Genomic DNA, 23,148 nt, shown 5'->3' on the forward strand with positions numbered 1-23,148 from the left:
ATGGAAGGCAGAGAAGCTCCTCCCACACCAAGAGGGTCCAAGTCATCAGCCTAACCCTACATATAAAGCAAGGCAGGGGCACAATGCACAGCTGGTAGCCTCCACTACTGAAGGAGCATTTCTGATGCTGGATGGGTGGTTAGTATAATTTCTCTGTATTGACAGTGCTTTTCCCTAATTCACACAAGATCCAAAGTAATTCCAGAATAAACTAGGCAAAAGTTGCACAAAACTACACAGGTTAAATAATCCAGTTCCCCCTCTAAGCAGACAATTCCAAACAATTTCATACAGGCCAGCTTTTAACAATAGGTCCTTTATGCCAGGTTTCGTGAGCAGCTGACTGGCCCCTATGAGTTAGAGCCAATGCTCTAACCATTAGTCTAACCTTAAAAGACCCTTTTCTTCTTAGAAAGTCATGCAGTCAACCCATCTGGGAATTTAAACATAGTCCTGCCCTTTTACATTTGACCCTCATAACAGTCATGTTTTCAGACCCCTCTTTTATAAGAACTATTTCTAAGTAAAATGCTCATAACTTTGAGAGCCTCTTGATCGAGATCGTATGCAGGAAACAAATGTATTAGAGAAGGCAGCAAGCGAAAGGCTCAAACAAGTTACACACACACTCTCTGCAGATAGGTTTTCAATCAAATCAAATACTTGAACATGTAAGCTTAGCTCTTATTTATTGTGCATACAATCATAACCAAGCCTAAGTTAAGAACCTGGCTGGAAGCCAAGAAATAATTATTAAGATAAGAACAGGAAGGTTGTGTATACACAAAGTTATTCACATGCTGCGGTTATTTGAATAAAGCTCTCTTACCAAGTTTCTTCTCCAGGAATGGCTTTGGCACAAGTCTTCAAAGCCCTGTAGGTCAAATTTGGAAATGAGGCACCTAGTTTTGCTCAGATCCCAGAAGGCTGTGGCCCTTGGTCCTTTCTCCTTGCACCCCTTTGCTGGCTAGGGCTCCTTGTTCTAAACAGAGGACAACACAGATTCTCCTGACTTCTTGACATTTGGACTTTCAAGAGAGCCGGAGGAGCTCAGCGGGGAAGGAGTGCTCATGTATAGAAACTTCCTGTGGCTCTTTGGCTTCTTCATGGGGTGCATGGAGGGGAAGGATTCCGTAATAAGGGATGTCCAACTGCAGCATGGCACTGTTCACATGCACTCTTTCCATGGAAATAATTGCAAAGGCCTTCCCTGCAGTAGATGATCTGATCTGGACAAAGCATTTGTCCATGGAAGCCAAGTCTCTTTCCCATTTGACTCAACACTGGTATTACTCAAAAGGTGCATGTCCAGAAAGTAAAATGAGATAAAAACTGTGAAGGTAAATGTTTGAAGAAATATTTTTTGTGAGGCAGTACATGTTGGTTCTTTGGCAGGAGCAACTCAGATGTGCAGCCCCACCAACCTGGATTCAACTGCCTCAATGACTTTTTAAAATTATTCCAGTACATGTATATAGAAGCTCAAATATATACAGAGTGTGCCCCAACCAGTGCAGTGATGAATTACTAATATTAACAGTATCAAAATAGACATTTATCATACAGCAATTACAAAAGCAAGCCGTGATCTTCAAATAGTCTCTTCAAGCCATTGCAGAGAGGACGTAAAACATGATCATGCTTCTTTACAGGCTGGGGCTGTAGAAGGCAAGGGCCATCATCTGCTTGACAGCCTGGGAGTCTTGCGGCTGGATCTCCTCAGCCCTACACTTGAGGGGTTGCTTCTCCTCATTGGAGAGTTTATCTTCCACTGCTGAGGCTGCGCCAACCTACAAGTTGAGATGGAAAATAGTTTTGAAAAGGATGATGGGAGCTGTAGTTTAATTAACATCTCAAAGTACACAGGCTATCCATTCCTGGCTTAGTCATTCTGCACTATAACAGGAAACACAAGTTTAGTGTGCAGCCAAAATCTGCACAAAACGGGGGTCTCGCCAAACAATGGGGAATCAATCTGCTTTTGTTCAACGAGGAAAGCGAGGATTGCATCCATTGTTGGTCCTACCCAGAGCAGACCAATTGAAATGAATGGGCATGACGAGTTCTATTCTAGAAAATCACTTGAATGCTGCTCATGTAAACAAAATCCCTACTCACTGAAAACTAGCATGAGAGAGAGAAGGCTGGCCTAGAATACTTCTTCCTAACTTACTATTTGACGGATAGAGAGGGTTTTGCTCTGAAAGATGGCATGTAGTAGTTACTTATTTCCAAGACTTTTGTGTACAGTTATTTTTAAAAAGTGTTATGGGAAGCACTCTGACATCTGTCCCCCAACTGCAGTTTACAGTGATATTTTCCACCAGCAAGCTTTGAAACAAAGGTCATTTGGGTGGCTTTCCGATGAACAGCACATTGACATCTTCTCTATTCAATAACCCTTTGCTGGCTGCACCACAAGACACAGTGTTTCACCACCATTTTGCAAAAAGGGCAGTTATCGCTGGTTTCAACAGTTATTCTTTCTGCCAGGGAGAAACAGCACTGGTGCCTGGGAATAAATTCTGTCTGATCTCCATTGCATGGAGCACAAGTGTTGGTTGGAGTGCAGACCTAGAACTGGGGGAGACCAGGTTCGAATCCCCGCTCAAATGCAAAGTTCAGTGGGTGACCTTGGGGCTGTTGCACTCACTCTATCAGACTAATACATAAAATGGCAGGAAGGTGTGTGTGAACTATGTGTGTCACCCTGAGCTCTTTGGAGGAAGAGTGGGACAAAAACATGCAGAACTACTGTTTGGCACAAGCTGATTTTGGGATTGCAGAGCTGCCCCAGCCAAGGCATCTATTATACTCACGGCGAATCTGGTAAAGGCAAGCAGATAATCTGACTTGGTGGCTCCTGGGCTCCTTGATCTCCTGCAAGTGGAATGGCAGAAATATTAATATGCCTTGGGTTTGTTTTTTTCTTTCTGTCTGTCTTTCGTTTCTTTCTATCCAACCACAATAATGCACAGCAGCAACTTACCTGCATCTGAAGCTGGTGTTTGGGTCTGGTGGATATAACTGACTCCTGACCCAAAGGTCACATTGTTAATAGTCTCTGGGGAAAAAACACCACAAAGTTTAGCACAAGCTCACCTGGACACTTAAGAACTGAAAGGAGTGTTGCGAGACAGGGGAGTGGCCAATACTAAACCCCTCCCTAGCAGCCAGACCTCCTCAGATTGCTAGAACAAAGATGGGGGAATCAACCAGGTATGCAAACACCTAATTGCTCAGGGTAAGGGAAGGAAACAGTTTGAAATATGGAAAATTCACCTCTTCTCCTTTAACTTGCATTTTTCAGGCTCCTGATATGCCATTCATGGCTTCATGGAGATTTGTGTGGGTAAGCAGGCTAATAAAATGTTTGGGTAAGTCAGTAGGTAGGTTTTGGGGGAGAACCATAGTCACATGCTTTGCCTGCACAATATCCCAGATTCAAGTCCTGGATGATAGCCGCAAGAGACTCTGGAGAGCTGCTGCCCATCTGAGTAGACTGTTTTGATTAGATGAATCAGTGGAATGACTGCACACCAAACTGCGTGCAGAAGCAGCTCTTTAGTTTCCAGAGAACCCAGAAGCAGGTTCAGAATAGTGGCACACAACAGGAGAGAGAGGATGGAAGTCTTGTAGCTGCTCATACATGTAACACCAATCTATGGCTTGGCATTATGTCCTAAGGGACTATATATCCTGGCTCACAAATAAACCTATGGTTTGTTTAGCCTAACTATGACTTACTGTTCTGCCAAAAGTAAAAACACTTGTTTAACCATGGCTTGCTTGCATACTACACCCAAGGTACTCACCAGCCCAAAGAGGCACAGGAGCAGCTTGGAAACAAGCCAAACTGTGGCTTGTTTGTTCAATTCATGATTTGTTGAAGAAACAGTGGGTTGGCACGCACAGTGAGTTTTTGTTCAGGTTCCGTATTTTTCTCTCTGTGTCTGTTGATTGTTTTTTGGACCATATAGTTTCATTCTCATTTTAGGACCGGGGGACCCAGAGCCAGTGGGGCGATGACAGCTCAATCCTGGCCATCTCAGCAAGCAGTAATGTGACACACAGCTTGTGTCACTGCTAGGAAGCAAAGCTGGAATTTTAAGCCTTGGCCCCCAATGGGATTAACAGTCCCCTCCCTCCCACTCTCCCCAGCATATGTTGCTTAAATGGAGCATCAGTGCCAGCCCCCAGGCAGAAAGGAAGGCACGGTTTTCACGGCTGTGGCATCCCAAGACTTTGCGCAAAGCTGACGTTGGGAAGTTAAGGACATCTGGTGTTAATGTTGAGTCTATCAACTCAGCCAAGTCGGGGAGAGGATGGCACAGAGGGTCAGATGTCTGCAGTCAGCTTGCTGTGAATATCACAGCACAGCTTTGAAAAAGAGACACTCCTGGTCACCTAAGGTCTCAGGGCACGGTCTTTCCCTGGCCTGTTGCAGATCACTTTTAGACTGAAGATAGCAGCAGCTATCACAGAGCGTTGGAGCCCTTCCAAAATAAAGGCACAGGCTCCTGTTGGCTTCATGAGTATTTGGCTTCACAGAGTACTGCCTTTATTCCCCCCCCCCCTTATTATTTTTTTGGTACACATGCAAACGCGAATGCCCACCAGTTTAGGACAACTTGTAGCATCACACACAAACTTTATGACCCACTGCTTAAGGTAGTCAGGAAAGTGTTCATTCCACAATCCTGTGTATGCGAATAAAAAATTTGGGTCTCTGGGCACAGCATCCAGCATCCTGTGGTTCATCTTATTCTTTCAAAAGGTAAATTTCAAACCTTAAGTAAATGTGAAATCTTGCAAATCAGAATGGCGCCCATTAGCATTGCAAGTGGTCAGGGACATGACTTAATGCCCTGCATGGCTCCTTCTGCCATGATTAGGAAGATCAGGGTACAAAATACAGGTAATGCAGAAATAAATGTAAACTTGCAGCTTCCTTTCCTTCCAGCCAAAACTTGCAGACTGACTGTCACTAAGCACAGGCAACCAACCAAATCACCTGAACTACCCTTTGCTGTCTCATCTGCCCAGTATGATTTGGGAAGAAGGGGAATCAGGAACAGCTGTTGTCAACATGTGAACGAACACACATTTGTCAGCTAATGTCCTTTAGGAAGATGGAATACAATTTTGAAGTGGAGTGTGAAACCAAAACACTGTGCTAGGGAAGGTACCAATGAGTGCAGGTCTAATGCTGGGTTGATCTACCAAGAAATGGTCATGAGGATTAGTGCTGAGATAATTGACCAGAAAAACATATATGCACATCAGGATTTCAGACCACTGAGAAAGAAAGACCATATACTAGGAATGGAGAAATCTGTCCCTTCAGATGCTGCTGGACTACAACTCCCATCATGCCACCACTGGCCGAGTCTGATGGGAGTTGGAGTCCACAGATGAAAAGAATGGTGTTCATTCACCATGAGCTGTTACTGGTGGACGCATCGTAGGAAGGGATTCATGACTCTCTTAAAGTAGCTATTTGACTGCCTGGTTGGACTCTTTGTTGTTATGAACTGTGTGCACTGAATTTGTAATACGCTGCCATTTTCTACCGTTGCACTTGCCAGGTTTGGTTTCTTTTCTTTGCAAGGTTGCAGTGGAGTGCAATTTTCCTTTTGTGTTTTCTTTATGCTTGACCAGAAATGGCAGGGCTAGGGGACTAGGAGACCCCCGAAGCCAGCCCTGCCACATTCCCCTCAAAGTAGGGCTGCTTCCACACACCCCTCCATAACAGACCACCTCTTCAGAAACTTACGCTCAGGGGTACTGATTGCTCGACCTTCCAGGGGAACGTTGGTTCCAGATGATGGTCGGTTTAGACTGGCCAAAGACACTAAAAGAAAAAGGAGAAGAGTGTTCGAGACAGTGACTATCCCCAGCAAGACACCTCTAGTTAGTCTGGATCAGGAACTGTGTGTACATTTAAGGTGGTTCTGAGACAAAATCTCTACCGGCTAAAGAAAGGCTCACCTTTACTGTTCTGCCTGCTCCCTGGAGATGTGGGTCTCCCGCCCAGGCTCCTGCTGCGCTGACTGAAAGCAGCCTCTGCGACCTTCTTAGCAGAGTTGAGGATGGCAATGGTATTCAAGGACCTGTTCCTAGGAAGGAGGAAAAGGGTAGAGATGTTGCTGGCGTTCCGGTCGCTGCAGAGTAAGCAAGCTTTAGAAGAGCATCTGCCGAGCATCACAAGGCGACAACCAATTGGACCTCTGGAAAAAGATTCCTTTGAACCTGCAGTTCAGTGCATTGATACACTTGATTTATAACCTGATGGTATGTAGACAAACCTAAGGCTAGCAGCAACCATCTCGCACGAAGTGTGACAGTTTAGCACACGATAAAAGCCTAAGTGTATAAGGCAAGCTGCACACAAATGCTGCCTGCGAAGATGCACAGAAGATACTCAGATTAAGGATTTGCTGAATCCCAGAAAAGCAGCAGAAGTACAGACAGCCCAACTGGAGTCCACAGAGTCCCGTACCTGGCCTTCAGGATGCCTGGTCTGGGCGAAGTAAACCCAACAGATGCTGGAGAAGGAGGAGGTCTCAAAGGCGAGGCGGAGTCACTTGCAGCAGTTGCAGAAGAAGCTGCATTTTGATAAACAGGAAGTGCTTCTTTTTCCAAAGTAGGAGACTATGATTTAAAAAGGTGAAAATGGAGCAGTGCTTAAATTCCACTATGGCGTCAATCAGGGGCAAAGAGGGCTTCACGCTACTGTCAATAGGCTCACCCCAACTTTGCAATGCCAACCCCTCATCATTCCCGTGTTACAAAAAGAAAACTCAAGTTGGGTGTAAACTGTCTTAAAGTCACTTGTGGCAGAGTTGGGAGCTTTTGCCCTGCCAGCTTGGGGTGACAATGGGAGGGGACAGGACTAGGCTGGAAAACAGGAATAGCCAGTGAGGGGTTTCAACGTAGTTTAGCACAGGGGTGAGGAACTGTGTATCTCCCATCCCTCTGGGGTGCAAAACTTGGCAGATGAGTGAGGCTAGCCAACTGTCAATCTCCTGACATCAGGACGTCAGCTGCTCCTTGGCATGCTACTGCAAAATCTTGAAAAAGCAGCAGCTGGGTATGCCAGCAGGCGACAGTGGAAGAAGGTTGGGGACTAGCCTGTTGGGAAAAACAGGACTCACATGGCTGCGGCTAGCAAACACAATCCTCACAAGCCCCTGCTTGGGAGGGTGGGAGTTTGTACCTGCGCAACTGCCAGGACGTGAAGGGATCCTGCCTCTCTGGCCAGCTCCTGGTCTCTCTCAGACTCCATTTTCAGCTGCTCCTCATACTTCCTCATGTCGTACTCCAGCTCGGCGGCCAGCTGCTTGTCCATGGCAAATAACTCTTTGATTTCATTTCGATAATCTTGCATCACCTCCTGGAAGATGCAACAGAGAAGTCGGTGGTGGTTAAACTGGATGCCTTAGATATTTGTCATGGGCTGTTTTTAAGATCTATACCTGGTTGTTCTACTGTTTTACAAAATATTTTTGCTGTTTTTAAGGGTGTGCTTGTAAATCCTTTGGGATGCAGACGTGGAAGGGTATTATTTCATCAGCTATGCTTTCTGCTGATGTTCAAGTGAAGATCTTAAAGCTCCAAGTGGTGAAATGACCCTCTGATTTAAAGAATGTCTGGCCAAGATACTCAGGCAATAATACTTGCAGCAGGGAAGATCAATAATGGCAGTTGGCTAGTGTGGAGAACAAGCAACTGAACCAAAGTCCTGGTGTGTGTGCGTGCACACACATGTAAAGACTCCATAAGGAAGGGCATTATCTCCAAGTGTATTTTGTGCTCCTCACTCAACCTTCAATGTCCAACAATTGTTCTTTGGCCACTGTTACCTATGACACAGGTCATTCTCCCCTCCAGTCTATCAAGACACCAGAACAGGCTGGTGCAAACGCTTAATTGTGCCTCTGCCAGGCCCAAAGAGCCTCCAGATCCTATCGAGAGATGCTACTTGTGGCATTTTGACTGCTGATCATTTAGCTCAGCAACATTAAACATGCCCCCAGAGGCTCCTCGGTGTGCGTCCAGGTTCTCTTCCTCTGCAGACATCCTTATCAGTCGCACAACCTCCAACCAGTCCATCATGATCTCCACACCTCTCTACCGCTCAGACCCCAGGACAGCAGGCAGCATGTGCCTTGCCACAATACGTGGCAACCAGGACTGGGCAACAATGCCCACTGGGCGCAGGGAATGCCCAGGGCAGGGGGTTGCCCCTAAATCATGGGTTTAACTAAATGACCCTGGCCTGAAATATTACCCGGAGATAGTTCATGAGTTCTCTCAGAGCTGGAAGCCTGTTCTCCTCCAATGAGGTCTTCAGCGACGTGATGATCGGAATGACATTCTCAATAAAATTCCTCTTCTGAACCTGTGGGGGGTTGGATTGAGTAGAGATGGATTCAGTGGAATGGGGCTGCTTTATTCAAAACAACAGAGAGATTTCGCATGTTGCTAAGGGAGAGCACAGTGGTGTCACTCCCAAGGAATTTCCCAGACTCTCTTTGGAGCTGCTATACTCACTTGCGAGATCATTTTCTTCTGGGCCACCCGCACGACAGCGTTGGCAATGGCCAGCTGGTCCTCATCCGGCTCAATGTCATCCTCTGGCCTGGATTTCATGGCCGAGAGCTTGATCTCCTTGCAGCTCAGGACCTCAAAGGTGTCGGAGAGCAGAGCGCTGGCCTCCAGGTCGAGAGGCAGGGCTCTGTCCACAAAGCAGGCTGGAAACAAAAAGGATGGAGAAAGTGGGACAAGTGGTTACTTCCAAACACCAGAAAAGTCCAACATTTTAAGCTGGGAGCAAAGTGGTCTTAGCTCTGCACAAGGCTCTTTGCAGTTAGGGACGGCTCACCTAGTCATGCGGCTTCACAGGGAAATGCAAAATGAGGTTGGGGCTTGCTTTTAAACTCTTGTGCAAGGGACTCAAAGCACACATGCACACACAAGCATATTGGCACCCACTGCAAGGAGAGAGGGGCCTTGTTCTTATGAATGTGTCTCAACCAATTAGGTGGAGATGAGAGGCTCTTGTGAGCAAGCCAGTGGCATAACCAAAGAAGTCTATCCAGCACATTCAGAAGAGTGAGTAGCTGCAGAAGCAGTCTAGATTTTCTACCTCATGGTGAAGGCCTCCTTTAAAAGCTCCTCCCAAGGATAAAATGAAGAGGGCAGTGACTTTCAAATAGCAACTCCCAGATATTTAAGCCAAAAGAGAATTTCCCAGAGCACCACTCTAAGCCTGGGAACAAGCACTGAGCACAGCCCCAAATCCACTACACAATGCCGGTTCAATCGCAGGCTCCTGCAACCAAACCTTGGAATTAACAAAAGAGTGTAAAATGTGCACAAGAGGCAAACAAACCAATACCTCCCACGCAAGAAATGGAAAACTCTGCAACAATTCACAGCTAATACTAGCAGTCTGGAAATATTTTGTAGTATCCATGGCATTTTGGGTACATCATCACAACAATCCTTTCAACAATGCTGCGAGAAAGGCTTGTGATCTTTGGAACTGGGCAACTTCTGAGCCACTCTGCAGGGGTGTCACCCAATAGGCACTGAACTTCATGCACAGAAGGAGTCTTGGAAGCCCCCCCCCCTCCAAAAAAAAAATCACACTGTGAATTAACATTTCACACAGTGCCTTCCTTCTGTGTAGGAAGATACAGCCGTACCCAGAATGTTCAGGCTGATTTTGGTGGTGATGTTGAACCTCTGCTCATCAGTAAAGTGCTCCAGCAGGAACTTGTAAATCTCCATCCTTTTCTCTTTGTTAGCTTCGCCCTTCAGGGAAAAGAGTTTCTTCTCTCTGTAGTAGGTGAATGAAATTCATTGATAGCTAAGAAACACAAGTGCGTGTAAGCCACCCATCTATTCAACATTCAAAACACAGACATTAGATCTGGCATATCACTGAAGAGGGAGGGTAGGAAACAGGATTCGGCCTGTCACCCCAAGGTCAATCATCTATCATTAAAATGGGAAACGGGCTTGATGACAAAAAAAAAAAAAGTGATTCCTGCATTCACAGTACAATCATCTTCTCTTCTCTCTCTCACCCCAACTCTCACTAACCTACCTGCCACGTTCTCCTTTCCCTCCTTCCTGAGGTCCCCTCTTTCCATCACCATCTCTGCAAGTCAGGGATGGGTGAAACTAACTGCCCGATGGATGTGGATGGCCTGGAGCTCCAATCATCCCTGACCATTAGCCATGCTGGCTGGGCCTGATGGGAGCTGGGAGCCCAACATCACCTGGAGGGCCAGCGCCACATCCCTAACTCTGGAGTCTCCTCTCCCTCTCACAGGATTCCACAGAACTCCCCCCACCTCACATTCCATTATGTCAGGGCAACAGGCAGGCAGCTAGCAAAATGGCAGTCCTCAGGAAAGGCAGAGCCCAAGTCTGATCAGGAAGGGCTTGGGCATTATGAGAATCAGAGGTAAAGCAATGTCTCTTTGCAAACAAGCAAGGGCTGGGTTCATCCGGTATCGGGGCTGAATCGCAAGCTTTGACCTCGCTGCGTCATTGGTGGCCCTGATGTACAGAGCTTGACTTTGCCCCACAGAAGCAAGCCACAGCCCGCCTGGGAGAAGGCAGGCCAAAGGACACATTAGGACAGAACTGCAACAGGGGTCACTTTGGCACCTCAGGATCCTGCTCACTGAAGATCAACTCCACAGCCAAAGTGCATCGTCTCAGTTTAGGGTCTGTTTTTCAGTCAGACTACAGTGCAGCAAAACTTTAGAAACTGGCCATTACTTATGTATAAAAAGATAGACTAGCTATTCGCTCTGAGCCAGTTTCACCGGAACATTCTATGGGGATGTTTGTCAGTAGTAAAGGTAAAGGTAAAGGTACCCCTGCCCGTACGGGCCAGTCTTGACAGACTCTGGGGTTGTGCGCCCATCTCACTTAAGAGGCCAGGGGCCAGCGCTGTCCGGAGACACTTCCGGGTCACGTGGCCAGCGTGACATCGCTGCTCTGGCCAGAGCCAGAGCCGCACACGGAAACGCCGTTTACCTTCCCGCTGGTAAGCGGTCCCTATTTATCTACTTGCACCCGGAGGTGCTTTCGAACTGCTAGGTTGGCAGGCGCTGGGACCGAGCAGCGGGAGCGCACCCCGCCGCAGGGATTCGAACCGCCGACCTTTCGATCGGCAAGCCCTAGGCGCTGAGGCTTTAACCCACAGCGCCACCTGCGTCCCTTTGTCAGTAGTATAGCATTGCAAAATGCTACTATGTGGGGTGACGAGGGGATTGTATCACTCCAGTCCTTAAAACACTACACTGGCTGCCAGTAATACTGGGCCCAAACACTTCGCAGCCTCAGTGTCTCATCAAATAGCAGCAGGTGTCCTGCTCATTGCCCCATCAGTAGGGGCGGCTTGCAAAGCCTTGGTGCTGCTGCTCTATTTATGGAATTCTCTCACAGATGAAATCTGGCAGTCCTGCATGCTAGCAGCGCTCAGGCACAAGTTGGAATTGACTCTGCCCAGCTGCTGTCCTATGCTCAAACTCTGGGTGAACATGGCTGTTGAACTGCGGTTCTAAGGACTGAATTATTTTGTTGTTAGTATCCCCATGTCCTGTTGGCGAAAGGGTGGGATATAAAAATGATGACAAGTGATGCTTTGACCGCAGGAGGATCCTGCTCACCACTACATGCAACCCCCCTCCCTCCCACCCCCATTCATGTTAATGAAAATAGCCACCACTCCACGGACCGCTCACTCTGGGGGAACCGGTTGTATTTCTCATGCCTCTCATAGCTGTTGAAGTGGAAGATGCACTCGATGAAGTGCTGGGAGAACATCAGTGGGTTCCTCTTCAGCAGGAGGTGCGCCAAGCAGAATTTAGCTAAGCTGCAGGGAGGAGAAAGGGAAAGCACGTCAGAAGGCCACCTCAGTGGCTTTGGTTTGCAGGCAGCGGCTCGCTTTTTAAAACTACCTGGGAGCCATATTCTGAGCTAAGCATGGGAAGGAGGGGCCAGTTACATTGGCTCTACCCTTCAGCTCATTGCCACGTGAGCAGAGAAAGGCAAAGGGCTCCTTAGCCCCTTTTCTTCCCAGGATGGAGAGAAACAGACGCTTTGGGCAATGTGAGGTACTCTTCCCTTCTGAACCTCAGTTGCTGGGTTGCCACTTTGCGTGTGTGATTCATGTGCAAGAGAGTATTAAAGAGAGAAGAGGAGGGAAGAAAGACTATGCCAGAGCCAGAATGAGCCCCTGGACCACAACTTGCCGACTCAAGGTTGATCAGCAACAGGAAAAAAGTATTGTTGTATCAGCAAAGCAACAGAATGGGCTGCCAAGGGAAGAGCCCAAACTATGATTGGAAATACAGTTTACACAGCCCTGATTAACAGGCATTTAACCCTTTTTCTTGCGACACAATCGCAAGATATGGACCAAAAGTACCTAAATCACATAAGGCAACGCCAGATTTGTGTGGAGGTCACATTCCAGGTTATTGTGCGCTTGCATGAAGTCGTGTGTGGTTGAAACACCCTGTTCTGCCTCCCCTTTTTAGTGATGGATTTTATGACGTTTCTGGGTCACTTCCGGGTTTGTGCTACGTGCACCAAGCATGAATGTGCACATATCTGTCGCGTCTAAATCGGAGGTTGCCTGTCCTGTACTTTTTTTTCTGTAGACTGGTGACATTTTGCAACGGACCAGCTGAGTGGCACAGAAGCCAAGAGAAAAGGGCCTCTCTCAAAATGCAGCCTGGGGTGGGGGGTGGGGGAAATTGTGTGGTTCTTCTGATGGTGAGCTTTAATTCCCATCCGCCCCAGCCAACATGGCCAATGATGAGTGTGTTGAAGGGAACTGCAGTCCCAAAGCTCTACATGGCCATGGGTTCCCCTCCCTTGCTGAAGCCCACCTCAAATCAGAGTGGTGCTTAAACGTCACAATGTTTAAGAAACACGGGGTCTATTGCTACACAGCTCCCTTATCCAAGACTCCTTTGAAAAGCTTTCAGGGCCCATCCTGCAATTTTGCTTCTAATTATAATTCAACATAATTAAAGAGAGAAATAACTCAGTTGAACAGTAAACACCGACAGTAATTACAGTGTTTGTGATAATTAACCAGCAGTCACTCGTGCTAGCAAGATCTTATTAAGGAGATCTGGTATTCCCGGCCTGAGACACAGCTTGGAATCCACAATGACTAGGGAGCGTTTTTTAATAAAATTACTCGCTCCCTACGTGTGGGCATTTATTGAGAATACCCCATTAATAGCCGGGCAGCTTTTAAATGAAACGTTGATGCGCTCCACAGGAAAAGGCAGCTCACTGCTACGGTCTCAACGCTGTAACAGGCTGCTGTGGAGGAGCGGATTGGGGGGGGGGATGGGGAAAGCTCCGCATTGAAGAATGACTGAAGTACAGATAAGTAAAATTAAACTCACACAGAGTCAAAATGAATGCATAATTAAGCTCGCGGAATATATTGCCACAAGGCGGGGGCGATGGTGATTAACATGGGTGGCTTTTAAAAAGCATCAAGATCATTTTTTAGAGGGACTGTCTGTCAACAGCTATTAGCCACTGCCACTAAATGCAACCCTCAGAACCAGAATACCAGGAAAGGGCCCCAGGAGAGCATCTATTTCACACACAGAAGGCCCCAGGTTCAATCTCCAATGGCATTTCGAGGCAAAACCGGGAGAGACTCCTGGCCTGAAACCGCAGAGAGCTGCTGCCAGACAATATAGACCAGGGCTTCTCAAACTTGAGACTCCAGCTGTTTTTGGACTACAATTCCCATTAGCCCTGACCGCTGGTCCTGCTGGCTAGGAATGATGAGAGTTGTAGTCCAAAAGTGGCTAGAGGCTCAGGTTTGGGAAACCCTGATATAGACAATACTGAGCTTAATGAACTAATGGTCTGACTTGATATATGGCAACTTTCTGTGTTCCTTTTCAAGTCGAGGATGCTGGGGACAAACTATAAGAGAAAGTGCTTGTCTTAATCCAGAAGCACCTGGCTATCTGGTGTGTGTGTGTTGTTATTATTTTTTAAATAGAATGCTCAAGCTCATGGGCAAGGAGTCTTATAGATACACCAGTAAAAACAGTAAGGGGGGGTAAGATATTGAGATAAACTTTAAACCAATTTCTTCAAATAAATCCTGCAGATTTAACCCCCAAATAAGCAGGCTATCTAAATGCAGAAAATCTGCAAGGATCTAAATGATGACAGGGATTTCAGACTCAAAAGAAGATGCAATATGGATCAGCAGCAGCTCACACCGATATGCCCAAATTGCATCTTATGCTGCAATTAATGCCTGGCATAAGGCACACAGTGAGCTTAGGAAATGTCACATTCTGATTTGGGATCATACAGAGAGGTCTAGAACATTCACCTTATCTGGTTGAAGGCATTTTTAATGGCCGAGCTCAAATGCTTCCATTTAAAAAAAAAAAAAATTAAGAAAAAGAGATTATTATTTTTGAATCTGCGGAAATATAGGATACAAGCTAGTTTGGACAGTACCTTCTGAAAAAACAGGTACTTTTACCATGTAGTAAGTTTTAGAAAGCCACAGAATTAGACTACACAAAGAGTTCCGTGACTTCCGAAGCTTGCTATTCTGTCAATGACGGACCTGATAAGAAGACATAACCTGAAAACATTTGGGATCCCGATTGTCTTTTTGGAAGCACAAGAAGACAGCCACCATGTGGTGTGAGCCATTGTGATGGAAGTGGATAGTGTTGGTCTCAGGAAAGATAGGTTCTTATTTGGTCACACTGTACACCTAATTGTGCGGCAGGCCTTTTTCAGTCTAGGTGGTCTTGGGCAAAATCTGTACCTGTCAGCCTAACCCCAGGGTCGAGATGGGTTAACCCAGGGAATAGGGAACCTGTGACCCTCTAGATCAGACATGGCCAAACTTGGCCCTCCAGCTGTTTTGGGACTACAATTCCCATCATCCCTGACCACTGGTCCTGTTAGCTAGGGATGATGGGAGTTGTAGTCCCAAAACAGCTGGAGGGGCCAAGTTTAGCCATGCCTGCTCTAGATGCTTTTGGTACTCCCAGCCATCCTAGCTATCATCATCAGTGGTCAATGATGCTGGGAGTTGGAGTCTTACAGATCCCCCATCCCTAAGTTAATTTCACCCAGAGCTTCCAGGTGAAAGAGACACAACATTTAATTGTCCAGATCAAGTAGATTAAATATTTTTAATCAGGTGAAAAAAGGTCTCTTAACAGATCAGACAACAGATCTTTTAAATCATTTAAGGACAAATACTGATTTTAAAAAAGAGTGGAAAAACCATCTCAGAAGAGGCACCATCTCTTTGTGTCTTCTAAAATGATGAGTGTGTAAGATGATGCGTGTATTTGTGTGTGTGGCCTAAAAACAAAGATAGGATTCTTCTGGCTCCTGGACTAGTGTTTTGTCTGCAGTGCAAGGTAATTAATCAATTACAATTATTTGACTCAGATTTCTTTAATCTGGTGACCAATGAGTAGTGTCCATTTTTACCCTCGAAACAGAAAGTGGACACACAGAGACATAAACGGCTGTGCAGAAAGCACATTAAAGGATGATACAAGACCGCCACCAGCTGGAGAGACAGGAAAAATGTGACACCAACTGCAGGTGCTGTATGAAAGCCAAAGGGCAACAAGGTTGTCCCTGTTAGACCCGTATTTTAGGACAACTTCTTAAAAGCCTGGGAATGAGTTTCAGAATTAATCTTAAGAAAGCATACATGTGGGAAATGTCAAATTGCCACTGACAATCCCAAAAGACTTTCCAATCCCAAACCCACAGGAAAGATTTTAAAACATTAAGCAGACTTATAAACACTTTTTTATGAAAGTAAGAGACACACACACGCTCACCCACCTGCTCACAGCTCCCCATTTCCCAGCTGATGTGAATGGGCCTGATCCATCCCTGCTCATCAACTGACTGGAGAGGGGGCAATTTGCATTGCATCGGGATGAAGTTTGAATCTCTCCACCCACTCAATGGCTGTGCCTACTCAACATATTTTTCTTTGGCAAATGCAGCCAAAAATTAGGTTAAGGCCTTTTGTTCTTGCTCCTTTTGGTGGAGAGGAGGGAAAGAACACCTGAATGGGTGTTATCCACACCTGCTTTGTAAGGACTAACAAAGACATCATGAAAAGATAAAACGATGGGAAGGGTAACATAGTTTCTCCCCAAGTCTGTGCTTGCTGAGCAGAACTGTAGACGCCAGAGCTTTTATTTAAAAAATGTTTTCTACTTTTCAGAGTTGTTCTTATAAATAACCAAGTGGGAACGAATTGCAAGATTTTCCCCATCATTCAGACATAAGCAAAATGTGGAAGCAGAACCAGGTTTCATCCGTTTTATGACTCCGGGGCGGGGGAAGAAATGATGGTGTTACCTTGCGATCTCTTGATACGGGTCCACCAAAACACTGACAAATCTGAAGAAGAGGGATCCTTTCCATTTCACAAATTCTTCCTATGCAACAACAAAAGTTGGGAGGGGGAGAGGATGAGCGTGCTTCAGAGGCTAATAGGCTTTCCACAGAATCCACAGCATGCATACAAGTCTGCTAACATCCACCGCAAATCCTTGTTGTGCAAGTTTAATGAACTGTATGACCCATAATTATGTAAAACGAGCAATGGTTGTATATCTTCACCTATTCTCTCGTTCTTAGTCTGATGCCCAAATTATTCTAGTTTTGGTTGCCAAGGGATGAGGTGCATAGAGCAGCAAAGCCCTGCTCCCATCTACTGGAAATCACATCCCTGCCCAGATTCCCTCTCCATTTTATCTTCCCAGGGACCTTGTGAGATTAAGAGGAGAGAGGAGACAGTGACTGTCTGAAGGCCATATTTTGAGCTTCTGAGGTGGTGGTGGGGAACTGAACTGACATCTGTTCAATCCATCTGCTACACTAAACTGGCTCTCCTTCACCATCTTAAGGGCTGCAAACTTAGGGCCTCCTGTTGTGACATGCCATCCTTGACATCAGAGCCGAAGTGCAGCACAACAGAGAAGACCCCAAGGCCAACCTGTGCTTGACTCACCTGCAAGAGGTTGGTAAGGAGAATGAGCGTCTGCTTCCGGATCAAAGGTTCTGGATCCTTCAAGCATATGGCGACATCGGGGATGTACCTGTCTACCTTGTTGGTGTAACGGATACAGAGGTCACAAATCACGATGACGACATTATTGCGGACAGCCACGTCCTTGGACAGCTCTAGTTCTCGAACCAAGGCGGGAATGCATTTGTTTGCCAGGTCCTCATGCTGGAGGCAAAGCTTACCTATCAAAGAGCAAGAAGCCGGGAGGAAGGAGGAGGATTAGGCTTGAGCCACTGGACCGATCTCTTCCGCCTGTGCGGCAGGCCCAAGCAAAGTGACGCGGAAGCAATCAGAAAGAGAAATAATCCTCTGTAAGAACAAACAGGGGAAGGGTGGCTCAAGGGCCAAAGGGAGACCCTTGTGTGCAACCTGCAGTCCCACTAGACCAACACACTGCCATCTTTAAAGACAGTTAACTGGATCAAGACTTAACCATTTCTAATGTAAACTCACAGAAATCAATGGGATTCATTTAAAACCCATTTGATTTCAGTGGTTCTACCCAGAGTATGACTAAGTCTCAATGCCTACCATTTCCAACATCCAAACTCAGCTGCTTAGTTTCTCTGGGTAGAAGGAGTCTATTAGCAGGGGATATTTTAAACCTCAGTCCTGGCAGGGGTGGGGGGGCAAATGCAGCTCCCTAAGCCTCTCCCCAGACTGCATCTCTTCCCAGCTTTGCTTTGCACTCTCCTTGAGTGTGTTTGCCTAGCTGAAATGTGTTTTTGAACTCTGATCATGCCCCTTGCTTGCCTGCATGGAGGATTGGCTGGGGGGGGGGGGTAAGTACACCCACACACCTACTGCACATAGGAGAAAAACCTATCAACTTTCCCCTCTGGCCCCATCCACACTGGCATGGAGCTCTCAGAAGGTTATGCAGCTCTTGAGCTGAAAAAGGCTCACTGGCCCTGATATATCACCAAGGTTTACTGGAGAAGGATGAGGATAACAAGAAGAGGTGGCACATGGTAAGGAGTTATTGTGCAAGGGAGAGCTCTTACCTAGCGTAATGAATGCGTGAGCTCTGACAACAGACGGAAACATAGAGCCTCTGAACTGGGACAATGGTTGAGATGGTGGAAGGTCCTCGCTACTCCCAGAGCTAGACGCTAGGGAAAGAACCACGCCAAAGTTAGAATGGGGCATCCAAAACTGGGCAGGTACCCTCTAAAAGGGCACACCAAAAGAAGAGGAAGGCCTTACCTTCGCCCAGTGTGTCAGAACTAGCCAGGATGGACTGTATCAGTAAGAAAATGTGTTTTTCCACTTTGGCGGGACAGAGCTGTGCAGCCTCACCCAAGATAAAGAGATGTCTAACCTACCAAAAGGAAACCACTGAGAGTTAACATACTGTACAGAACAACTCTAGTGAACTGTGAAGTTTCTAGCTCCGTCACATCCCTTGTTTAAGCTGTAGGTTGGTGCTGCTGAACAAAGGAAGATGTTAGAAAAGCAACATTTAAGAACCAACAGATACCACCCACCCTTTGAGGATGAAGAAGAGGGTGAGGGAGACAGGTACAGGGAAACACCAGTGCCTGCTCTAGTTGGTCGGCTCCTTTCTCCCCGCTCCCAATTTTGCATGTTAGAACATTTGCCTTAGTACTTTAAAACTGTAAACCACCTTGGGTGCTTGGGAAGAAAGATCGCATATAAATGCAGCTAATAAATAATAATAGTTTGGTCTCACTTACCAAGGCATCTTCTTGTAGTAGCTGCTCTCCTCTGTGCTCTTGGAGGACTATACTCGAGATGAAATGATCACACGTGGCTACAAGACCCCCAAATAAGTTGTTCAGCATATCCTGTTCAAACATGGAGAGACCTTGATTTAATTCTTTACTAAGGAACCACTGTTGCTTCTTTCCCTCTCCCCTTCTCTCCCTCCCAACATGTAAGTTTCTCAGACCACCAGGCTGAGAAAATCCCCTGATCACTCTTAAAAAGTCAGCAGTTTTTCCTTTGATGAGAAGCCTCTTCCAGAAGAGAACAATGCGGGTTTATTTTGGAAACCCAGCTGCAGGGACCGGGCTAAATTGTCTTAACAGACCCTTCTACTTTCCACAGTGGCCAAAGAATCATTAAGCGGTTTTTGAATTTTCTGGCATCAATGAGACCTTTCCACATCAACTCCTCTGCCAAGAACACCCCCCCCCCCCGCTTCCAGCAGTTATTGGGGAACGTCTTGAGTGATTCAAAGGGCTCTGAGAGGTATTTTAGGGTATACTTTTTTTTTGTAATGCTGGGTGCTGGGCAGACCTCATCACTGCTCCTTGGTAAGCAAGAGAACACCCAACACTCCTCGGCAGTGACAGGAAACTGCTTTATATCAGGCCTCACCCAGCAATAACAAACAGATAGGAACAAGGTCTTTACCCACCCACACAGCTCCTCTCTCCATGGCATAGGAGCCAACTCCTAGGGGCCGTGGGGGCTTCAGCCCTCACAATAAAATATATGAGCCCTCCCCCCCGTTGATGGTCATTCCCATTCAAATGGTGTGTGTGTGTGTGTGTGTGTGTAATGCATCATGTGATCAATTATGTGTGGTGGGGCTTACCTGGGCCCCCACAACATTTAAGTTAGTACCCCTGCATAAGCAATCAAATGTGGAAGCCTTTCATTATGCTCTGGCTATCTCCTGCTTGGATGACTGCAATGCAGTCTATGTGCACTCTATGTGGGGCTACCTTTGAAGGTGACTCGGAAACTACAACTAACCTAGAATACGGCAGCTAGACTGGTGACTGGGTGCCACTGGAAGCATATAACACTGGTCCTAAAAGATCTCCATTGGTTCCCAGTACATTTCCGAGCTGTTGATGCGGTCCTGTATACGTGAGGAGAAGTCTCCACCCCCCATCTTTCAGCCAGATACTGAGGTCCAGCTCTGAGGGCCTTCTGGCAGTTCCTTCATTGTGAAAAGTGAAGTTACAAGGAAACAAGCAGGAGGCCGTCCTGATAGTGAAACCCACCTTGTGTAATGCCCTCGCATCAGATGCCAAGAAGGTAAGAAATGATCAGACTTTTAGAAGACCTCTGAAGGGAGCCATGTATTGGGAAGTTTGTAATGCTTGATGTTTTTATATTTTGCTGGAAGCCACCCAGAGTAGCTGGGGGAACCAAGTCAGATGGAAGGCATATAAGAAATTTATTATTATTACAGTATTATCATCATCATCACAGTATTATTATTATTATTATTATTATTATTGACATAATCTTCCCTTTCTTCCAAACCAGGAAAAGATGGCTAGCGGTCTCAAAAGTGGACTATTAAAATCAACTTCTATGCTTCCATCGACCCAGCCCAATCTTGAGTGGCAGCATCTCTGCAGGGTCTCGGGCAGGTGGCTCCCACAGCACCTGCTAGCAAATCTTTTTAACTTGGCAGTGCCAGGAATTGAAGCAAAGCAGGCCCGCTCCGACTAAATCCTGGCAGCTGCTAATATCAAAAGGGGCAACCTGTGGTGTCGGAGAAAGCAGTCCTTCAGGGAAGCCGATGGGCTACAACTGATTGCATTGCTGAGAAATCCCAAACAAGCTTCAGAAGAACCCCTCCTCTCAGTAGGACTCGCCACTGCTTCTCTCGTGTGTTACTAAGCATGGGGAAGCAAGCATAGCTCAAGGACAGTTTCAAGAAGGGTAACCAGTGGGACGTTCAGTGCTTAGAAGGCGGTTTTCTGAGCCTCACCTGGGTCTCCTTTGGGGCATCTGAGGAGGCAGTGCAGAGCTTCTGCAGAGTCTCTATGGCTGGGCTAATCGCCTCCAGAGGACACTGGGAGTCCTGCAGCCAACATTTGATATCATCTGTGGGGGGAAAGAAGAACATCAAGCAGCTTAACATGAGCTGGTGAGAGAGGCAGACAGACCAGACGGTTAGTTCAGGTGACAGGTAGAGAGCTCTAGGACAACACGAAAACACTCAGAAGATGGGTAAAGTTGGCTTTTCAAATGGACACTCACCCATCAGTCTGCTTTGGATGCTGCTGGGCAGGTGCTTTGCAGTGTTCCCAATCACACATAGGATGTGCACCATGGTCTGCCAGCAAGCACCAGGCTCCCTGAAAGAACCAGAATGTTCAAGTTGCAAACAGCCCGGATGGAGTAAGACAAAAATCCTTCTCTGAATGACACACAGGGCTGCCTCCCACCTGGGCAAAGTCACACTTGCCTGCTGATACTGTCCCAGGCTTTAAATATCTTGGTGTAATCTAGCTTGGGTGAAGAGCCGGAGACCTTTGCCAGCAGCATCCAAGCAGGAGCAGCACGCTCGGTTTCGGTATGGGAGACGACACTGCTAACAAACACGGAGGAGAATTTCCCCTGCTTCGACCATATGCGGAAAGCTCTGGTCAGGTAGTGGCTGAAAAACAGGACAGAAACAAAGGGTGCTTAGTGGTAGCAAAAAAATGGCCATCTTTGGATGAACTACCTTAAACTGGGCTGTCGCATGTCATCCTCACAGCCACCTTGTGAGGTAGACTAGGTTGAGAAATGCTGGCTAGCTTTACAGACAGCAAGAATTGGAACCCATGTTCCTCCAAATTCCATCTGCTATACAGTGGGGTGCCTCGCAAGACAAAAAGAATCCGTTCCACGAGTCTCCGTCTTGCGGTTTTTTCGTCTTGCGAAGCAAGCCCTTTGACAGCTTAGCGGATTAGCGCTATTAACGGTTTAGCGGATCAGCTGATAAGCGGCTTAGCGGCTTAGAAAAAGGGGGAGGGGAGGAAAAAAAACCCGCAGGAACTCGCAAGACATTTTCATCTTGCGAAGCAAGCCCATAGGAAATTCGTTTTGCGAAGCACCTCCAAAACGGAAAACCCTTTCGTCTAGCGGGTTTTCCGTCTTGCGAGGCATTCGTCTTGCGGGGCACCACTGTACTACAATAGTCTAGAGGCAGTCCTAAGCCATAGTTCACTCATTGCAAGAAGTGAGGTCACAGGGACCAGGCAGAGGGTCTTTTCGGTAGTGGCACCCGCCCTGTGGAATGCCTTCCCATCAGATGTCAAGGAAATAAACTGAAAATACCTGAAGGCAACCCTGTACTGGGATTTTTTAAATGACTGATGTTTTACAATTTTTTATCCATGCTGTATAATACCCAGATGGGTGGGGTATAAATATAACAACGACAACATTATGCACAAGCCTCATGCGTTCTCTGCTCTCCTTCTCCGACACAATCACCCAACTTGCTTGGAACATTTGACTAACCACAGCTTGGTGTTATGCTTGGATGGCAACAATGGTTAAGCCAACCTCAAACTTTGGTTTACAAAGGTGGCCTGTTTAAACCAGGTAACACAAAACTGTGGTTAACTGAAAATGGAAGCAAAGTTTCTATGCTCTTCATTGCTGTACCGGAGGAAGGGGGCGAGACATCATGTGAGCACCCAAGACACATTCCCATAATAACAAGACATCATTTATCATTATGTCTGAACACAGTCATTCTGCTTGCCTGGTACTACCATGGCAGCAATAACTTGCATATGTTTTAGATTCCTGGAAACCTTTACCAAAGCAGATGGAAAATTAAGAATATTCAAAAACATTAAATTCAGAACAGCAAACCTGCAGACAGCTTTCTATCCCATCCCACCTTAAATATGAAACATATTTGTGACTAAGAGCAGGTTGGAACCTGCATCATTTCTGGCCACCAAATATCTTACTTCTCTGTGCAAAATGCTCCCCCGTTGTGGCTCAAATGAATTTTAAAAATTAGTAATTGACTTACGTTTCCCCCAGTTCTAAAGAGGGAAAGGGGAAGAGAGGTATAGAGGTGCTTTTGAAAACGCAGCAAGCAATATAGAAATGCCAATTATACCACGCAAGGCCCAAAATTGGGACTTGTGACAGTATCACAAATTCCACCGCGGCACGACCCATGAGCAAGTGATCTATTTCAGTAACTGTTACATGCTATTGACTAATAAAACATACGCTGCTTTTAATCAGCACGCGTATTCTTGCCATTCTAAAAGCATCTC

At 46.5% G+C, this 23,148-nt stretch overlaps 1 protein-coding gene across 2 annotated transcripts in view; it reads right to left on the bottom strand.

Annotated features, from left to right (window-relative positions):
• Positions 1-672: 672 nt before the first annotated feature.
• NCAPD3 (non-SMC condensin II complex subunit D3) overlaps positions 673-23,148 on the bottom strand; it is a 47,089-nt gene continuing 24,613 nt past the window's right edge. The window contains exons 17-35 of one of the 2 annotated variants that reach the window (XM_079954488.1): positions 21,327-21,518; positions 21,119-21,216; positions 20,847-20,962; positions 18,847-18,957; positions 18,356-18,470; positions 18,154-18,261; positions 17,093-17,331; positions 16,438-16,517; positions 11,765-11,902; positions 9,714-9,847; positions 8,557-8,756; positions 8,294-8,404; positions 7,220-7,396; positions 6,503-6,654; positions 5,992-6,119; positions 5,777-5,854; positions 2,990-3,064; positions 2,820-2,880; positions 673-1,790 (exon numbers count right to left, since the gene is read on the bottom strand). In XM_079954488.1, the coding sequence (XP_079810614.1) occupies positions 1,679-1,790; positions 2,820-2,880; positions 2,990-3,064; positions 5,777-5,854; positions 5,992-6,119; positions 6,503-6,654; positions 7,220-7,396; positions 8,294-8,404; positions 8,557-8,756; positions 9,714-9,847; positions 11,765-11,902; positions 16,438-16,517; positions 17,093-17,331; positions 18,154-18,261; positions 18,356-18,470; positions 18,847-18,957; positions 20,847-20,962; positions 21,119-21,216; positions 21,327-21,518 (2,425 nt within the window). In that variant the 3' untranslated portion in view covers positions 673-1,678. Of the gene's footprint in view, positions 1,791-2,819; positions 2,881-2,989; positions 3,065-5,776; positions 5,855-5,991; positions 6,120-6,502; positions 6,655-7,219; positions 7,397-8,293; positions 8,405-8,556; positions 8,757-9,713; positions 9,848-11,764; positions 11,903-16,437; positions 16,518-17,092; positions 17,332-18,153; positions 18,262-18,355; positions 18,471-18,846; positions 18,958-20,846; positions 20,963-21,118; positions 21,217-21,322; positions 21,519-23,148 lie in introns of both variants that reach the window. The other variant, XM_079954489.1, reaches the window with a different exon arrangement.

This window comes from Podarcis cretensis (assembly GCF_951804945.1).
Source record: "Podarcis cretensis genome assembly, chromosome: 15".
NCBI classification, from domain to species: Eukaryota; Metazoa; Chordata; class Lepidosauria; order Squamata; family Lacertidae; genus Podarcis; species Podarcis cretensis.